The 12160-nt window shown below is 31.4% G+C and overlaps 2 protein-coding genes and 1 pseudogene across 2 annotated transcripts; 2 read left to right on the plus strand and 1 right to left on the minus strand.

Annotated features, from left to right (window-relative positions):
* The first annotated feature begins 1723 nt into the window (after nt 1-1723).
* Nucleotides 1724-3238, plus strand: LOC127118901 (uncharacterized). Its single transcript, XM_051049139.1, has 2 exons — nt 1724-2144; nt 2865-3238. The coding sequence occupies exons 1-2, from the start codon at nt 1899-1901 to the stop codon at nt 3039-3041; spliced, it is 423 nt and encodes a 140-aa protein (XP_050905096.1). The 5' UTR covers nt 1724-1898; the 3' UTR covers nt 3042-3238.
* Nucleotides 3239-6363: 3125 nt separating this feature from the next.
* On the minus strand, nt 6364-7299 carry LOC127122611 (eukaryotic translation initiation factor 6-2-like; annotated as a pseudogene).
* Nucleotides 7300-7520: 221 nt separating this feature from the next.
* Nucleotides 7521-10875, plus strand: LOC127122612 (zinc finger BED domain-containing protein RICESLEEPER 2). The gene is made up of 4 exons (XM_051052918.1): nt 7521-7619; nt 9270-9393; nt 9473-9951; nt 10054-10875. Exons 1-4 carry the CDS (start codon nt 7521-7523, stop codon nt 10873-10875), a joined length of 1524 nt encoding a protein of 507 aa, XP_050908875.1.
* Nucleotides 10876-12160: the final 1285 nt, after the last annotated feature.

A 12160-nucleotide genomic window follows, 5' to 3' on the forward strand; every position in this document is an offset into this window, starting at 1 on the left:
GGAATTTAAGAAGTTTTTGATAGCGGGGATGGTAAAAGACACATTTATAACATTGCAGATGTATTATGGCAAGTAGATATGAGATTTGTAGGTTTTTAATTATTTTGATATGATTATAATTTTAAGGAGTATTTTTAAATATTTTTTAGTCACACCCTTAAAATATTTGATTACTCTTAAATGAATTGAAATTCAATAAATATAAAAATTGTTCTCCTCCATATAAATTTATCAAAAATCATTTTTTTATCTCTCATTCTAAATCTTCACTCCATCACTTTCACAAACATCTACATATAAATTATAACCTTCAATATATAATTAAAGTTTAAATTGTGAGATTTTTTTATTAATGTTTTATAACATAAGTTAATAAACACAATTTATAAAAACACATAATATATCATAATAATACAAAATAAATAAGTATTAAGATATACACATATGATAGTTTTGTTTGATTTAAACGGAATTTTTATAAGTAATTCAAAATTTGATATGAATAATTTTATAAAAAAAAATGTCCAAATACATTTAATAATATTGATTTTTTTTAATTAATGATTTGAACCACCTTCAGAAGGTTATCTAAGTCAACATTCAAGTTGAGAGAGAACACATGTAAGAACAATTACGCAAAAGAAAATATGCATATCATCAACAAAATAGACAATGAATAATAAACTCATGCATTTCTACAACACTGACAAGAAGTATCCAACTAAACTCCCCTATGATCTAGTATTGATCTTGTCAAGATAGATTTATGGCAAACCTGCCAAATGAAAACTCGGTCGTTGCCAAAATATCTCTAACATTGAGTCCCATCTCAATGTGGGCATATATGAAAGTTGTATTTGGACGCCCCTAATATCCATCGCTCTCTTTTTCCACTAAGATTTAAAATTCATTAGTTATAACTTTAAAAAAATGTTTTTTTTTATAAATTAGAAGTTATTTCAATCTCATTTTTCATAAACCAAAAGATTAATTTTAGCAATCCCTAACATAAAATATATTATTAAAAATAATCAATATTATATAATTATTTTTTGAAATATCACAAAAATGATTTTTATTCAAAATTATTTAAAATAGTTTTAAAATTTTAAATATCTTTGTTTTAAATTTTAATATATAAAATAATGAAATATTTTAAATAACATTTGTTAAATATCTAGTTAGATACCCGTGCGGTCATACAGATAAATTTATTTGATACGATATAAAATATATTTAGATTTGTATCTAAATTTAAAATTAATTATTACTTTTAAAATAAATAATAATTATATAAATTCAATTATATTAAAATATAAAAAAGGGAATGTGAGATGAAAGAAAATATAATATTTAATATTTAAAAACAAAGATTTTATCTTTTAAATTAATATAATTATTGATTAAAATAAAATAAATATTATACTGATCCGTAAAATATAAAGTTTATTTGATACATTTATTTTCATATGTAAATTTAAAATAACTTATATAATTGTAAAATAAAAAATAATTACATATATTTAATTTTATTAAATAATCATAAAAAAAATAAAAAAATAACTCAAGAGAAAAGAAAGAAAGAAAATAATATTTTAATATTTTAAAATAAGAATTTTATTTTTTAAATTAAGATAAATTTATTAATTACAATAAAATATTAATTTATATGATAACAAAATTTATTCGAAAGGTATAAAATACATATAAAGTTTTCTTTAAAAAAGTTCTATGCAAACTTGTTTTATAACAAAAATATGTGATAGGTTTTGTTTTCTTCTCCATTTCATCATCAGTTCCGCTAACCTGATTGAATTGAGTCTAGGGTTTCAAAGGAAAAGAAGAAGAAAAATCCGATAAACACAAGCTGCAGAAAAACTTAGATCGGAAAAGAGAAAATGAGAGGAATCGGAGGACCCCTTTTATGCATCGGAGATCTCCTCAGCGACGTCGGAGAAGAAAATGAAGATGGAGGAACAACCTCTTCCTCCTATCATCCCTCTTCTAATCCTTCTTCTCTTTCAGATCTCAACAACAACAACCAACCACTTCCTGACCTCACCAAACTCTTTCAGGAAAACTACTATCACCTTAACGAAGCTCTCAATGCTACCGATCATTCTTGGACTTCTCTCACTTTGAAGGTTCCTTTTCCTCTCTTCATCTTTATTATTATAGCTTTAATTTCTATAGAAACCGACTCTATAATTTTTTTACATATGCATCTAATTTTACCATTTTGACGATTGAGAATGCTATACATATATGATCTCTTATGTTTGTGCACACAATGTAGATTAAATTATTTACTTTAGAAATGGTGTTAAAAAAACTGCGAAAGTGGCGGAGTAGAAGAGTAATTTTTTTTTTGCCTGAAATGATTTTTAGGTAGATCAGGTGAACTCATAGCATCACTGATTTTAATCAATAGCGGATTGAGTGTTTGCCTTGGTTTTGATGTTCTTGGTATTTGTCTTTTGTTTTCTCTTGGCGGAGTCTGATCTATTGATGATGTTTCCGACGGGTTGCGCTCTAACCTAAACCCTAGAGGGTGGGTCTTTAGTTGTTTGGGTGCTTTTTTTTTTCGCCTTTTAGTTTTGGGTTGTTGTTTAGGTTGGTTATGGCGTTATTTTTCCATTTGGATTTTGATTTTTTTTTTTTGTATTCTTAGTAGTCCACATGGAACTTGTGCTTTGGGATTATTTGTATTTTAGTGGTTTTCATCTTTCTTATTAATATATTATATTACCATTAATGAAAAAAAAACTTTAGAATAGTGGTTAAACCCATATTTTCGAAGTGTTTGTCTATTTCTTTTTCAATATCTTAAACCCATGTAATGTGTTTTTCTATCCTTTGTTCAGTTATGTACTTCTCTAGATACTGCAAACAAGCTGGTTCAATGTACCAATTCAAATGTTGCTTCCTTGTTGGAGAAGGTTGAGGAGCTTGAGAAAATTGTCAAGAGAGGAGATTCTGCTATAGCGGCGACAAAAGCATTTTATGTTGCTCCTGAGAACAATAGCAATTCCTTCAAGTGATACAAGGTTAACAAAACTGTACATTATGTCTTGATGATTATAGGTAAACTTTTTCTTTTGCTTTTGGAAATATAAAAAAAATGTCTTCTCTTCGTGGAAAAGCGAAATTCAACTCTGAAAAGTATGTGAACTGGTTGTGTATTTTGCAACACGAATCATCTATAACTAGAAGTGTGGTTTCTTCTAATTTACGATCAGTACTATTGGTCACTTGCTCTTTTATTATTAATATATATCAGGGTCAAGTATCAATTTTATTTCATGTTCATATTTGTGTTGTGTGCCATTGTTGTTTGAACAAGTATTTTGGAGACAAATATCTGTTATTTGATAGATGATTGTAGAAGAAGTGAAATAGGAATTAGTTATGATATTCCGTAATTTCGTTTATAAGAGGGAGGGAAAGGGATTAGCGAAGGTATTCAGAAAAGTTGTTAGCATTCAGTTAGGAGAAAGAATTCTCTGGTTAGGACTTCTTGTTCTGGTTTATCAGTTTCTTACTGTTTTCCACCATTGTAAGGGATTTAAGCTCATCAATTTGCAGTTAATAATTCACAGTTGTTCACTTTGATTTTCTGGTCCTATTATTATTATAAAGTCTAATACCAATCTTGTAAACATATAATTTACTTATGTTGTCCAACCCAAAGACTTTGTTACCTTAAAACTTAACTCATGAAGCAAAAGGCAAAACATATGAGAGTATTTAGGAGTTTATTTTGTTTATTTCATTGTGATGAAAGAATCACTAAAAAAAAGTATATTTGATTGATATTTTTATTTAAAATAGTGGTTGCATTAACCAGCTTAATTGGTTATTGCAGCGAAACCCGACTTTCACCTAAAACATCAACAAATAGCAGTCATCTTAATTACAAATTTAGAAGTAGGTCATTCAAGGAATATGTGATTAAGAAATTCAGAATTAGCAAAAACATGATGTGGACATTAGGGGAGAGTGCTCGGTGAGGACTTCGTAGTTGAATCATATCATAGTATTAAGCTAAAGCACAATATGTAAACATTGGATGTGTCACAGCTTTCAAAGAGGACTTTCTGGAATGAATGTTCTCTGCATGACTAAACACCAGCAGAACAATCCAGAAGCCCACATTCTTCTGTTCCCCCAAAACATCCTTAAATTAGTGAGGAAGTATAGGACCATAGCCCTATGAGATTAATTTGCATAGGTTATTGAATCATTTTTCCAATTCATCATTTTGGCTAACCCATATTGTTTCTAAATTACACAATGCCATGGTGAAAAAGGAAGATTACCTTCTTAACTTATCAAATACCGCGCTATGAGAAAACAGTTCATCCAATCGTCAAAATCCGAGTCTTCTTTTTCTTCTGGGTAAGGCTAGACGAGCCACTGTACCATGTGGTATACGTGTAAATCATGGCCAGTAACGAGTTTTTATGTTATGAACTTTACTTTAAATCCTTTTGATATTTTTATCAGGTAGAGTATTAGTTTTATGAATTGTACTGTTGATCTATCTCTTCCCATACTTTCTCAACAGCTTTTTCCTTCTAAAACACTTAAGCTCTATCCGTGCTCGGAGCTAGAATTAAAACCATATCCTCTGTTCTTGTGTTCGGTTTCCTCAGTTGCACTCTACTTTTCTTTTGCTAAAGGAGCAATTTGATTATCCACAAGGCATTTTGGATTGCGAATTTGCTAAATTGAGCAATGACACTCCTGTTTCCTTGATTCAATGTTTTGGCCAAAGCTTGTGCTTCCACGGTGGGTATTGTCAAGTCCAACTGTGGCAGAATGGAAGAAGTTTTCTGTAATGGCAGTGGCAAAAGACAAATTTATAGCTGCTTATGGCACCTGGATGATATTTCCAGGTTTTAGACTCTTTTGCTACGGTTTTAAGTATTAGCTTCAGTTAGGATTTTGCTAAGCACATGGATCTACTAGAAAGGATAAGAGAGTAAAACTTTCAGCTTTTCATTTATAATATCCAGGCTTAATCAAGTGTGTTACCCAATGGTATTTGTTATTCATTTTATTTCATTCTTGTCATTGACTTTTTCTTTCTTTTCTTTTATCCTTAGTTAAGATCTTGGAAGATTTGTTCTACCCAAGTTATTGTTTCTTCTTATTACCAAATGTTTTCGGTTGATGATACATAATAGGACTCTAGGTTTGGGCCTAAGCCCAACGATTAAATTGAATAGGGAATAGAGACGAGTTGTATGAATAGGCGAGGGAATATAAGAAGTTAATATATGATAAGTTCTTAATGAGTAAATGCTTTAATTAAGTCATTTATTCAAACATTATTGGCTTTCTAAGTCGAAATTTAATCCAATTGTATATGCTGTATAATAGAGTAATTTTCTGCATAATTATTGATTTAGTCATTCTTTTTAGCTAACATTGCTTCCCTAACAAAGGGTCTGTTTCTTTTAGCTTTAGAAAAATGAATTTTTTCTTTATATTTTTAAAGTTGAATTTTATAAAATTGGTTTTCAAAATCTTATAAGTTTTTTTAAATTAAAAGATGAGTTTTGACATTCTATAACATAAACATACATCATTGAATAATCTAATCAAAATCATTGTTTTTTTTTCAAAAAAATTATATTTCAAAAATAACTTTGATAAAAAAAATAAGTACAAAATTAAGTGTTTTTTTTTTAATTTAATATTTTTTTTCAATAAAAGAATAAATATCTAGAATAGTATTTTAAGAATAATTCAAATCCAATTTTCATTTGGAGTTTTTATTAAAAAATTGTTTGTAAATTTTTTTATACAAAATTGTATTATATTATAAAAATTAATTTTTAAAAAGTCAAAACAAACCGGATCAAATTTTATGATAATTAATTAAGACATAATTAACTAAGCCTACTATTCAGCATAAGAGAGGCTTTCAATATGCTGTTACTAGGGCTAGACAACGGGCCAGGCCGGGCGGTTTCGGGCCCAAAACCCTCACCCAGTCCAACCCACGGTTCATATATGAAGGTCCATTTTCGTCCAATATCAACACGGTTTGGACGGGTTTGGTTTGTGCGGATTGCGGGTTAGTTTAAGCGGTTTATTCGGGTTATTAGGTTGATTCATTTTAAGTCCAATGACACATTTTGAGTATTTGTTTAGAAACTAAAATTATTCTTATCATATTAAAATTAATAATAGGCCAAAACTCAGATTGAACATTTTAAAGATGATACAATATATAGTACAACTATGACATATTCAAAACTTACAATATACAAATTACTATAACTATGACAAATTCAAAGTAATACCCAATAATAGTCTAACTATAATTAATTAACGAGCTTTACTTTGAATGATTCAATGCTTTGTCTTCAAAGATTCATCCTGAACAAATGAAACCAATAGAATAGAACAATAGCAAATCACAAGAGAACATATTTTCGTGCAAATCACAAATATCACAACAATTAGATTGCAACAATACTGTGAAAATATTGTACAACAATTAATATGACAAAAAACAGTAATTAATTATGCAGTAAAACGGCTCATAAAAAACAACAAAGAAAATCAATATGAGGTTCAGTCAATGTGACCACTATGAAACTCTCAAGTCCATCTAATCACATGCTTCTCTCTTGGATTGAGCTTGTCAAGTACCTTTTCCAGGGTCGTTTTTTCATCTTGGTCTGTGATGGTATGGGACAATAGAAGCCCCTTTGTGTTTCATGCTAACCAATAGTAACTTAAATTAGACAATAGTTAGACAATAGTTTAAAATCTAATAATTCAAAAATAATAAACATAAGAAACTAATACAACCATCTTTTTATCCATTTATTAAAGGAAGAAAATGTGTAACTGATCCATACACTATTCAAGTAACTAAGGAACAACATTTCTTTACCAATACAAAGACGACCACCGATACGAGTTCCACCAACGAAAGTTTTGATCATATGGATAACATTTGATAACTCAGCCTCAAATGTACTATATCAAATCAAACCACAAAGTTAATTTATTCATCAAGGTGATTGTAATGAAAATTTCATTCCAATTGCGAACAAAGGAAAAAACTTAAATATAAAGCAAAATAAAACCTGTATAAACTTTCACAGGCTCCAATGGCAACCAACCAATAGGCATTGGTAAGTTTTGAAAAGACACCAACTTCACAAGAATTTTCAAACCAGAGTCCTACATATAACCATTGTTACCAAGTCTATTAGTTAAGAGAAAAACCAAGAGATGTGTAAAAAGTATTAATGTTTATCACTTACTAGTTGCCATAAGAGAGGGAACAAAACTCTTTGATATAATAAACCGTTTCACCACTTCAGTAAGTTAGATCAATGGTACTTACTGGCCAGAAACTCATATATATAGGTCATGCATGACTCCAAAAAATCAAAAATCATAGTTGACCTGAAAAATTGGACAACATAAACATTAGTTAAAAAAAAGTAATAAGTAAATAATGATATACATACATTCATTTCAAGCACAACCCGATGGTTGTGGTTGAGACTGTGATGATGAGTAGAACTGGACAAGGATCCGAAGCCCGGTCCAAACCACAGAAAACCGGAGAAAAAAAAGGAATTGGGCGGGTTAAGATGGGTTAACGGTTAAACGGGTTTAACTAATGGGTTAAACCGGTTCTTAATGGGCGGGTCCGGATAGGTTTTAGTGAACCGCGGGTACTCTGACCCGCCCGGTTGAGAGACCTAGGCAAAACTGTGTCGTTTTGAACTAGGGTTTACCACTCTCTCATTCTGTTTGTTCTCTCCTTCACTCCTCAGCCGCACACCATCATCACTCACCAACCCTGGCTTCAACTCTCACCATCCAGCATAGATACACCATTACTCACCACCCATTATCATTAACTACCATCAAACGAAGTTGCAGTGTTCGTTCAAATCAACTCTCACACCATAAAACCTTATCTTCAACTCTCACCACCCACCACAAGTTCACCATTAGAATGAGTTTCGAAGGATCTAGCATTGTTGATACTTGGAAAGCTTGAGTTCGCTCTTCATTCTTTATAAGTTTGATTCTTCATTCGTTGTTTTTATCTTATTTTTTTATGTGTATGATTTTGTTTTTTGTTTTGTGCATGATTTCCAAGTCGTGTTTTGTCCATCATAGGAAGTTTTGTTAATTCATCTTCAACTCTCCTCTCACAGCATCCGGAAGTTTGATACCTGGAAAAATTGCAAGTAAGAGATTCTGACATAACTTTTATCTGTTTGACTGTCCATTAACAACAATTTTAAGGATGGGTTGTAATGCAAAATTTTGGTTGTTGCAATTGGGTCATAGCTAGTCTATTTATTTATGTTATTAAAAAGTCTAAAGTCTAAAGAATCTTAGTAACTTTTTTTGGTGTATCAGTCTTTATCTTATGTTGTATCATTCTTTACCTAATGATGTTATTGATGTTTGATTTGGATAGATGGATCAACATCAAAGTAGCATGGAAAGAGTCTTAGAGCAAGAGCAATGCAATTGTAAGTGTATTTGACTTCGTGTCTTTGAAATGTATGCTAATTGGGACTGTATGTGTTGTATGCATATGAATTTAGGCTGAATTGTGACTCTTTTTAACTGATTTTCAAATTGATTTAAAAGCAATTAGTAGTGTATGAGATTGTTTGAAATGTATGTTAATTAGGTTTGTTTGTATGTGTTGTATGCATATGAATTGGGACTGTTTTAAAATGATTCTCAAAGTGTAGATGAACAAGCCAGTAGATTGGATGAAGTTGTAGGATTTGAATACAATTATTGGAATTATTTCATGCTAATGATCATTTTCTATGTTAAGAATATGTTGTATACTTAATCCCATTTTTATCTCATTTAACCTGTTTAATTGTTCCAAAATTGTTGAACTTATATATTAATTTTCAATGTCAATTTCAATGTCAATTTAATTAATTTAGCATTTAATTTGTATTTTCAATTTCTGTTCTAAACTACATCAGCTACAACTTTAATAATATATATCACTGGGTTAACCAATACTTCTATATCTTTCCAATACTTTAATAATATACATCACTTATTTAGCCAATACTTTTATAGCTTTCCAATAACTATTTAGAATGACACTTATTTAATTAGGATGCTGAATTTATTCTAAGAATTATTTTTGTTGTTAATCATTTTAATCATAGTTTTAGTAACAGTAGTGTTATTCTAAGAATTTATATTGTTATTGTTGTCTTTCTGGTTCTTATATATCAATGCAGTGGTGTTCTAAGTACTGTTCTTGTTTTGGTGTGGTTATTGTTGTCTCTGTTCTGTCTCTTTACAATTCTTTTTTATGTATCAAGTATTATTACTCTCTTTACAAAGTTTTTATTGTTAATCATAGTATTAAATCTAGTGGTGTATGAATTGGAACCGTTATTTGTTGATTGGTAGTTCTTGATTGGCTCCTTCGTTATTTCAGTGACTGGTGAGCCTAATCAAAATCTACCAATTAATGAAGTAGGTTCAGCTATGCAACCTATAAAGAAGAGGAAATCTAGTGCAAGTGGTTCTAGCCAATCATCTGCTTGCTGGGAACATTTTATTAGATTACCCGATGACCTAGTTGATGCACCCACTGCAGCCTGCAAACACTGCCATAAAAAATACTTGTGTGACCCTAGGACTCACGACACCACTAATTTGAACCACCATATTTTAAAATGTTCTAAGAAGCCCCTTGTCGTGTCAACTGACTCCACACAAACTATTCTAACATACCCAAGTGTAGATGGTAAATTGGTTCAAGTTAGCTCTAGATTTGACAAGAAAGCTTGTAGAAGTGCTTTGTCAGTTTTTGTAGTTCTAGATGAGCAGCCATTTAGTGCAGTAGAGGGTGAAGGGTTTAAATTTTATTCCAAAGTAATGCAGCCCCAATTTACCATCCCATCTAGGCGTACGGTAGCTAGGGACTGTTTTCAACTATACTTGGATAAAAAACAAAAGTTAAAGGCCTTTTTTAAGTCTGATTGCAATAGGGTAGCACTTACTATTGATTGCTAGACTTCTATACAAAATCTCAATCACTTGACCCTTACGGCACACTTTGTGGATAACGAATGGAAGTATCAAAAAAGAATTATAAGCTTTACCGTAATTCCAAACCACAAAGGTGAAACTGTAGGTAGGAAGATTGAAGAAGTGTTAAGGGATTGGGGAATTAGGAATGTGTCAACCATAACTGTTGATAATGCCACTTTAAATGATGTTGCTGTGACATATCTAAAGAGAAAAATAGCAAATATGAATGGGTTAAAGGGGGATGGAGAGTGTTTTCATATGAGGTGTTCAGCTCACATTTTGAACTTGGTGGTAAATGAGGGTTTGAAAGATAAACATTTATCTGTAACTAGTGTTAAAGATGCTGTTAGATTTGTTAAGTCCTCACCTCATAGGGCAGCCAAGTTTAACGAATGCATTGAATTTGCTGGAATAACTTGCAAAAAATTAGTATGTCTTGATGTTTCAACTCGTCGGAACGCGACATATTTAATGCTAGAGGTTGCGGAGAAGTTTCAACTCGCTTTTGAAAAGCTTGAGGATGAAGAGTCGAGCTATAGAGAGTTCTTTGGAAAAGGTAATCCCCCTAGTAATGATGATCGAGACATTGCTAGGGCTTTTAGCGCTTTCCTAAAGTTATTCTATGAAGCAACTAAGACTTTTTCCACCTCTCAAAATGTGAGTTTGCATACTTGTTTTCACCAAGTGTCTGCCATTTATTGTGAGTTAAAGCAAGCTACTTTGAACTTAAATGATTTTTTTGCAAGTGTGGGTGGAGATATGATGGAAAAATATAATAGATATTGGGAAGTCCTGATAAGATGAACACGATGATATATTTTGGTATTATTCTTGATCCAAGATACAAGTTGAGTTACATTGAGTGGGCGTTTAAGGACATGTATGGAGTTGGATCAAAGTTTGGTAGTGACTTGGTAAAATCTATAAAAGAGAATTTACAAAAGTTGTATGATTGGTATAAGCAAGCTTATGACCAAGAACATAATTTTATACAGCCTCTTGGTAGTGGTGGAAATAATGTCTCCAATGATGAAACAAATGCATTTGCTGCCCGTTCATCACTTATGGCTAGAGCCGATGCTTTTGAGCAACATTTAGAGGAGCAAGACTCGATTGATCAACAAAATGAGCTTGAGGTGTATAATTCTAGTAAGTGTGTCAAAAGGGATCCTAACTTTGACATTCTTGTGTGGTGGAAACGTAATTCAATCGAATATAGAAGCAACAGTAGACACTTTTGACACAAGAATATCTTTAGCCATTGTAGATAAAATAGGATATTCGATTGAATTACGTTTCCACCACACAAGAATGTCAAAGTTAGGATCCCTTTTGACACACTTACTAGAATTATACACCTCAAGCTCATTTTGTTGATCAATCGAGTCTTGCTCCTCTAAATATTGCTCAAAAGCATCAGCTCTAGCCATAAGTGATGAACGGGCAGCAAATGCATTTGTTTCATCATTGGAGACATTATTTCCACCACTACCAAGAGGCTGTATGGAATTATGTTCTTGGCCATAAGCTTGCTTATACCAATCATACAACTTTTGTAAATTTTCTTTTATAGATTTTACCAAGTTACTACCAAACTTTGATCCAACTCCATACATGTCCTTAAACGCCCACTTAATGTAACTCAACTTGTATCCTGGATCAAGAATAATACCAAAATATATCATCTTGTTCATCTTATCAGGACTTCCCAATATCTATTATATTTTTCCATCATATCTCCACCCACACTTGCAAAAAAAATCATTTAAGTTCAAAGTAGCTTGCTTTAACTCACAATAAATGGCATACACATGGTGAAAACAAGTATGCAAACTCACATTTTGAGAGGTGGAAAAAGTCTTAGTTGCTTCATAGAATAACTTTAGGAAAGCGCTAAAAGCCCTAACAATGTCCCAATCATCATTACTAGGGGGATTACCTTTTCCAAAGAACTCCCTATAGCTCGACTCTTCATCCTCAAGCTTTTCAAAAGCGAGTTGAAACTTCTCCGCAGCCTCTAGCATTAAATATGTCGCGTTCCGACGAGTTGAAACATCAAGACATACTAATTTTTTGCAAGTTATTCCAG

Source organism: Lathyrus oleraceus, chromosome 2 (assembly GCF_024323335.1).
Source record: "Lathyrus oleraceus cultivar Zhongwan6 chromosome 2, CAAS_Psat_ZW6_1.0, whole genome shotgun sequence".
NCBI lineage: Eukaryota > Viridiplantae > Streptophyta > Magnoliopsida > Fabales > Fabaceae > Lathyrus > Lathyrus oleraceus.

Coding starts and splice junctions, on each gene's coding strand:
- LOC127118901 (XM_051049139.1), top strand. CDS start 1,899: ATGAGAGGAATCGGAGGACCCCTTTTATGCATCGGAGATCTCCTCAGC. Junction 2,145..2,864: donor GGACTTCTCTCACTTTGAAG/GTTCCTTTTCCT, acceptor TCCTTTGTTCAG/TTATGTACTTCTCTAGATAC.
- LOC127122612 (XM_051052918.1), top strand. CDS start 7,521: ATGGTTGTGGTTGAGACTGTGATGATGAGTAGAACTGGACAAGGATCC. Junction 7,620..9,269: donor AAAAAAAAGGAATTGGGCGG/GTTAAGATGGGT, acceptor ATATCAATGCAG/TGGTGTTCTAAGTACTGTTC. Junction 9,394..9,472: donor AGTTTTTATTGTTAATCATA/GTATTAAATCTA, acceptor TCGTTATTTCAG/TGACTGGTGAGCCTAATCAA.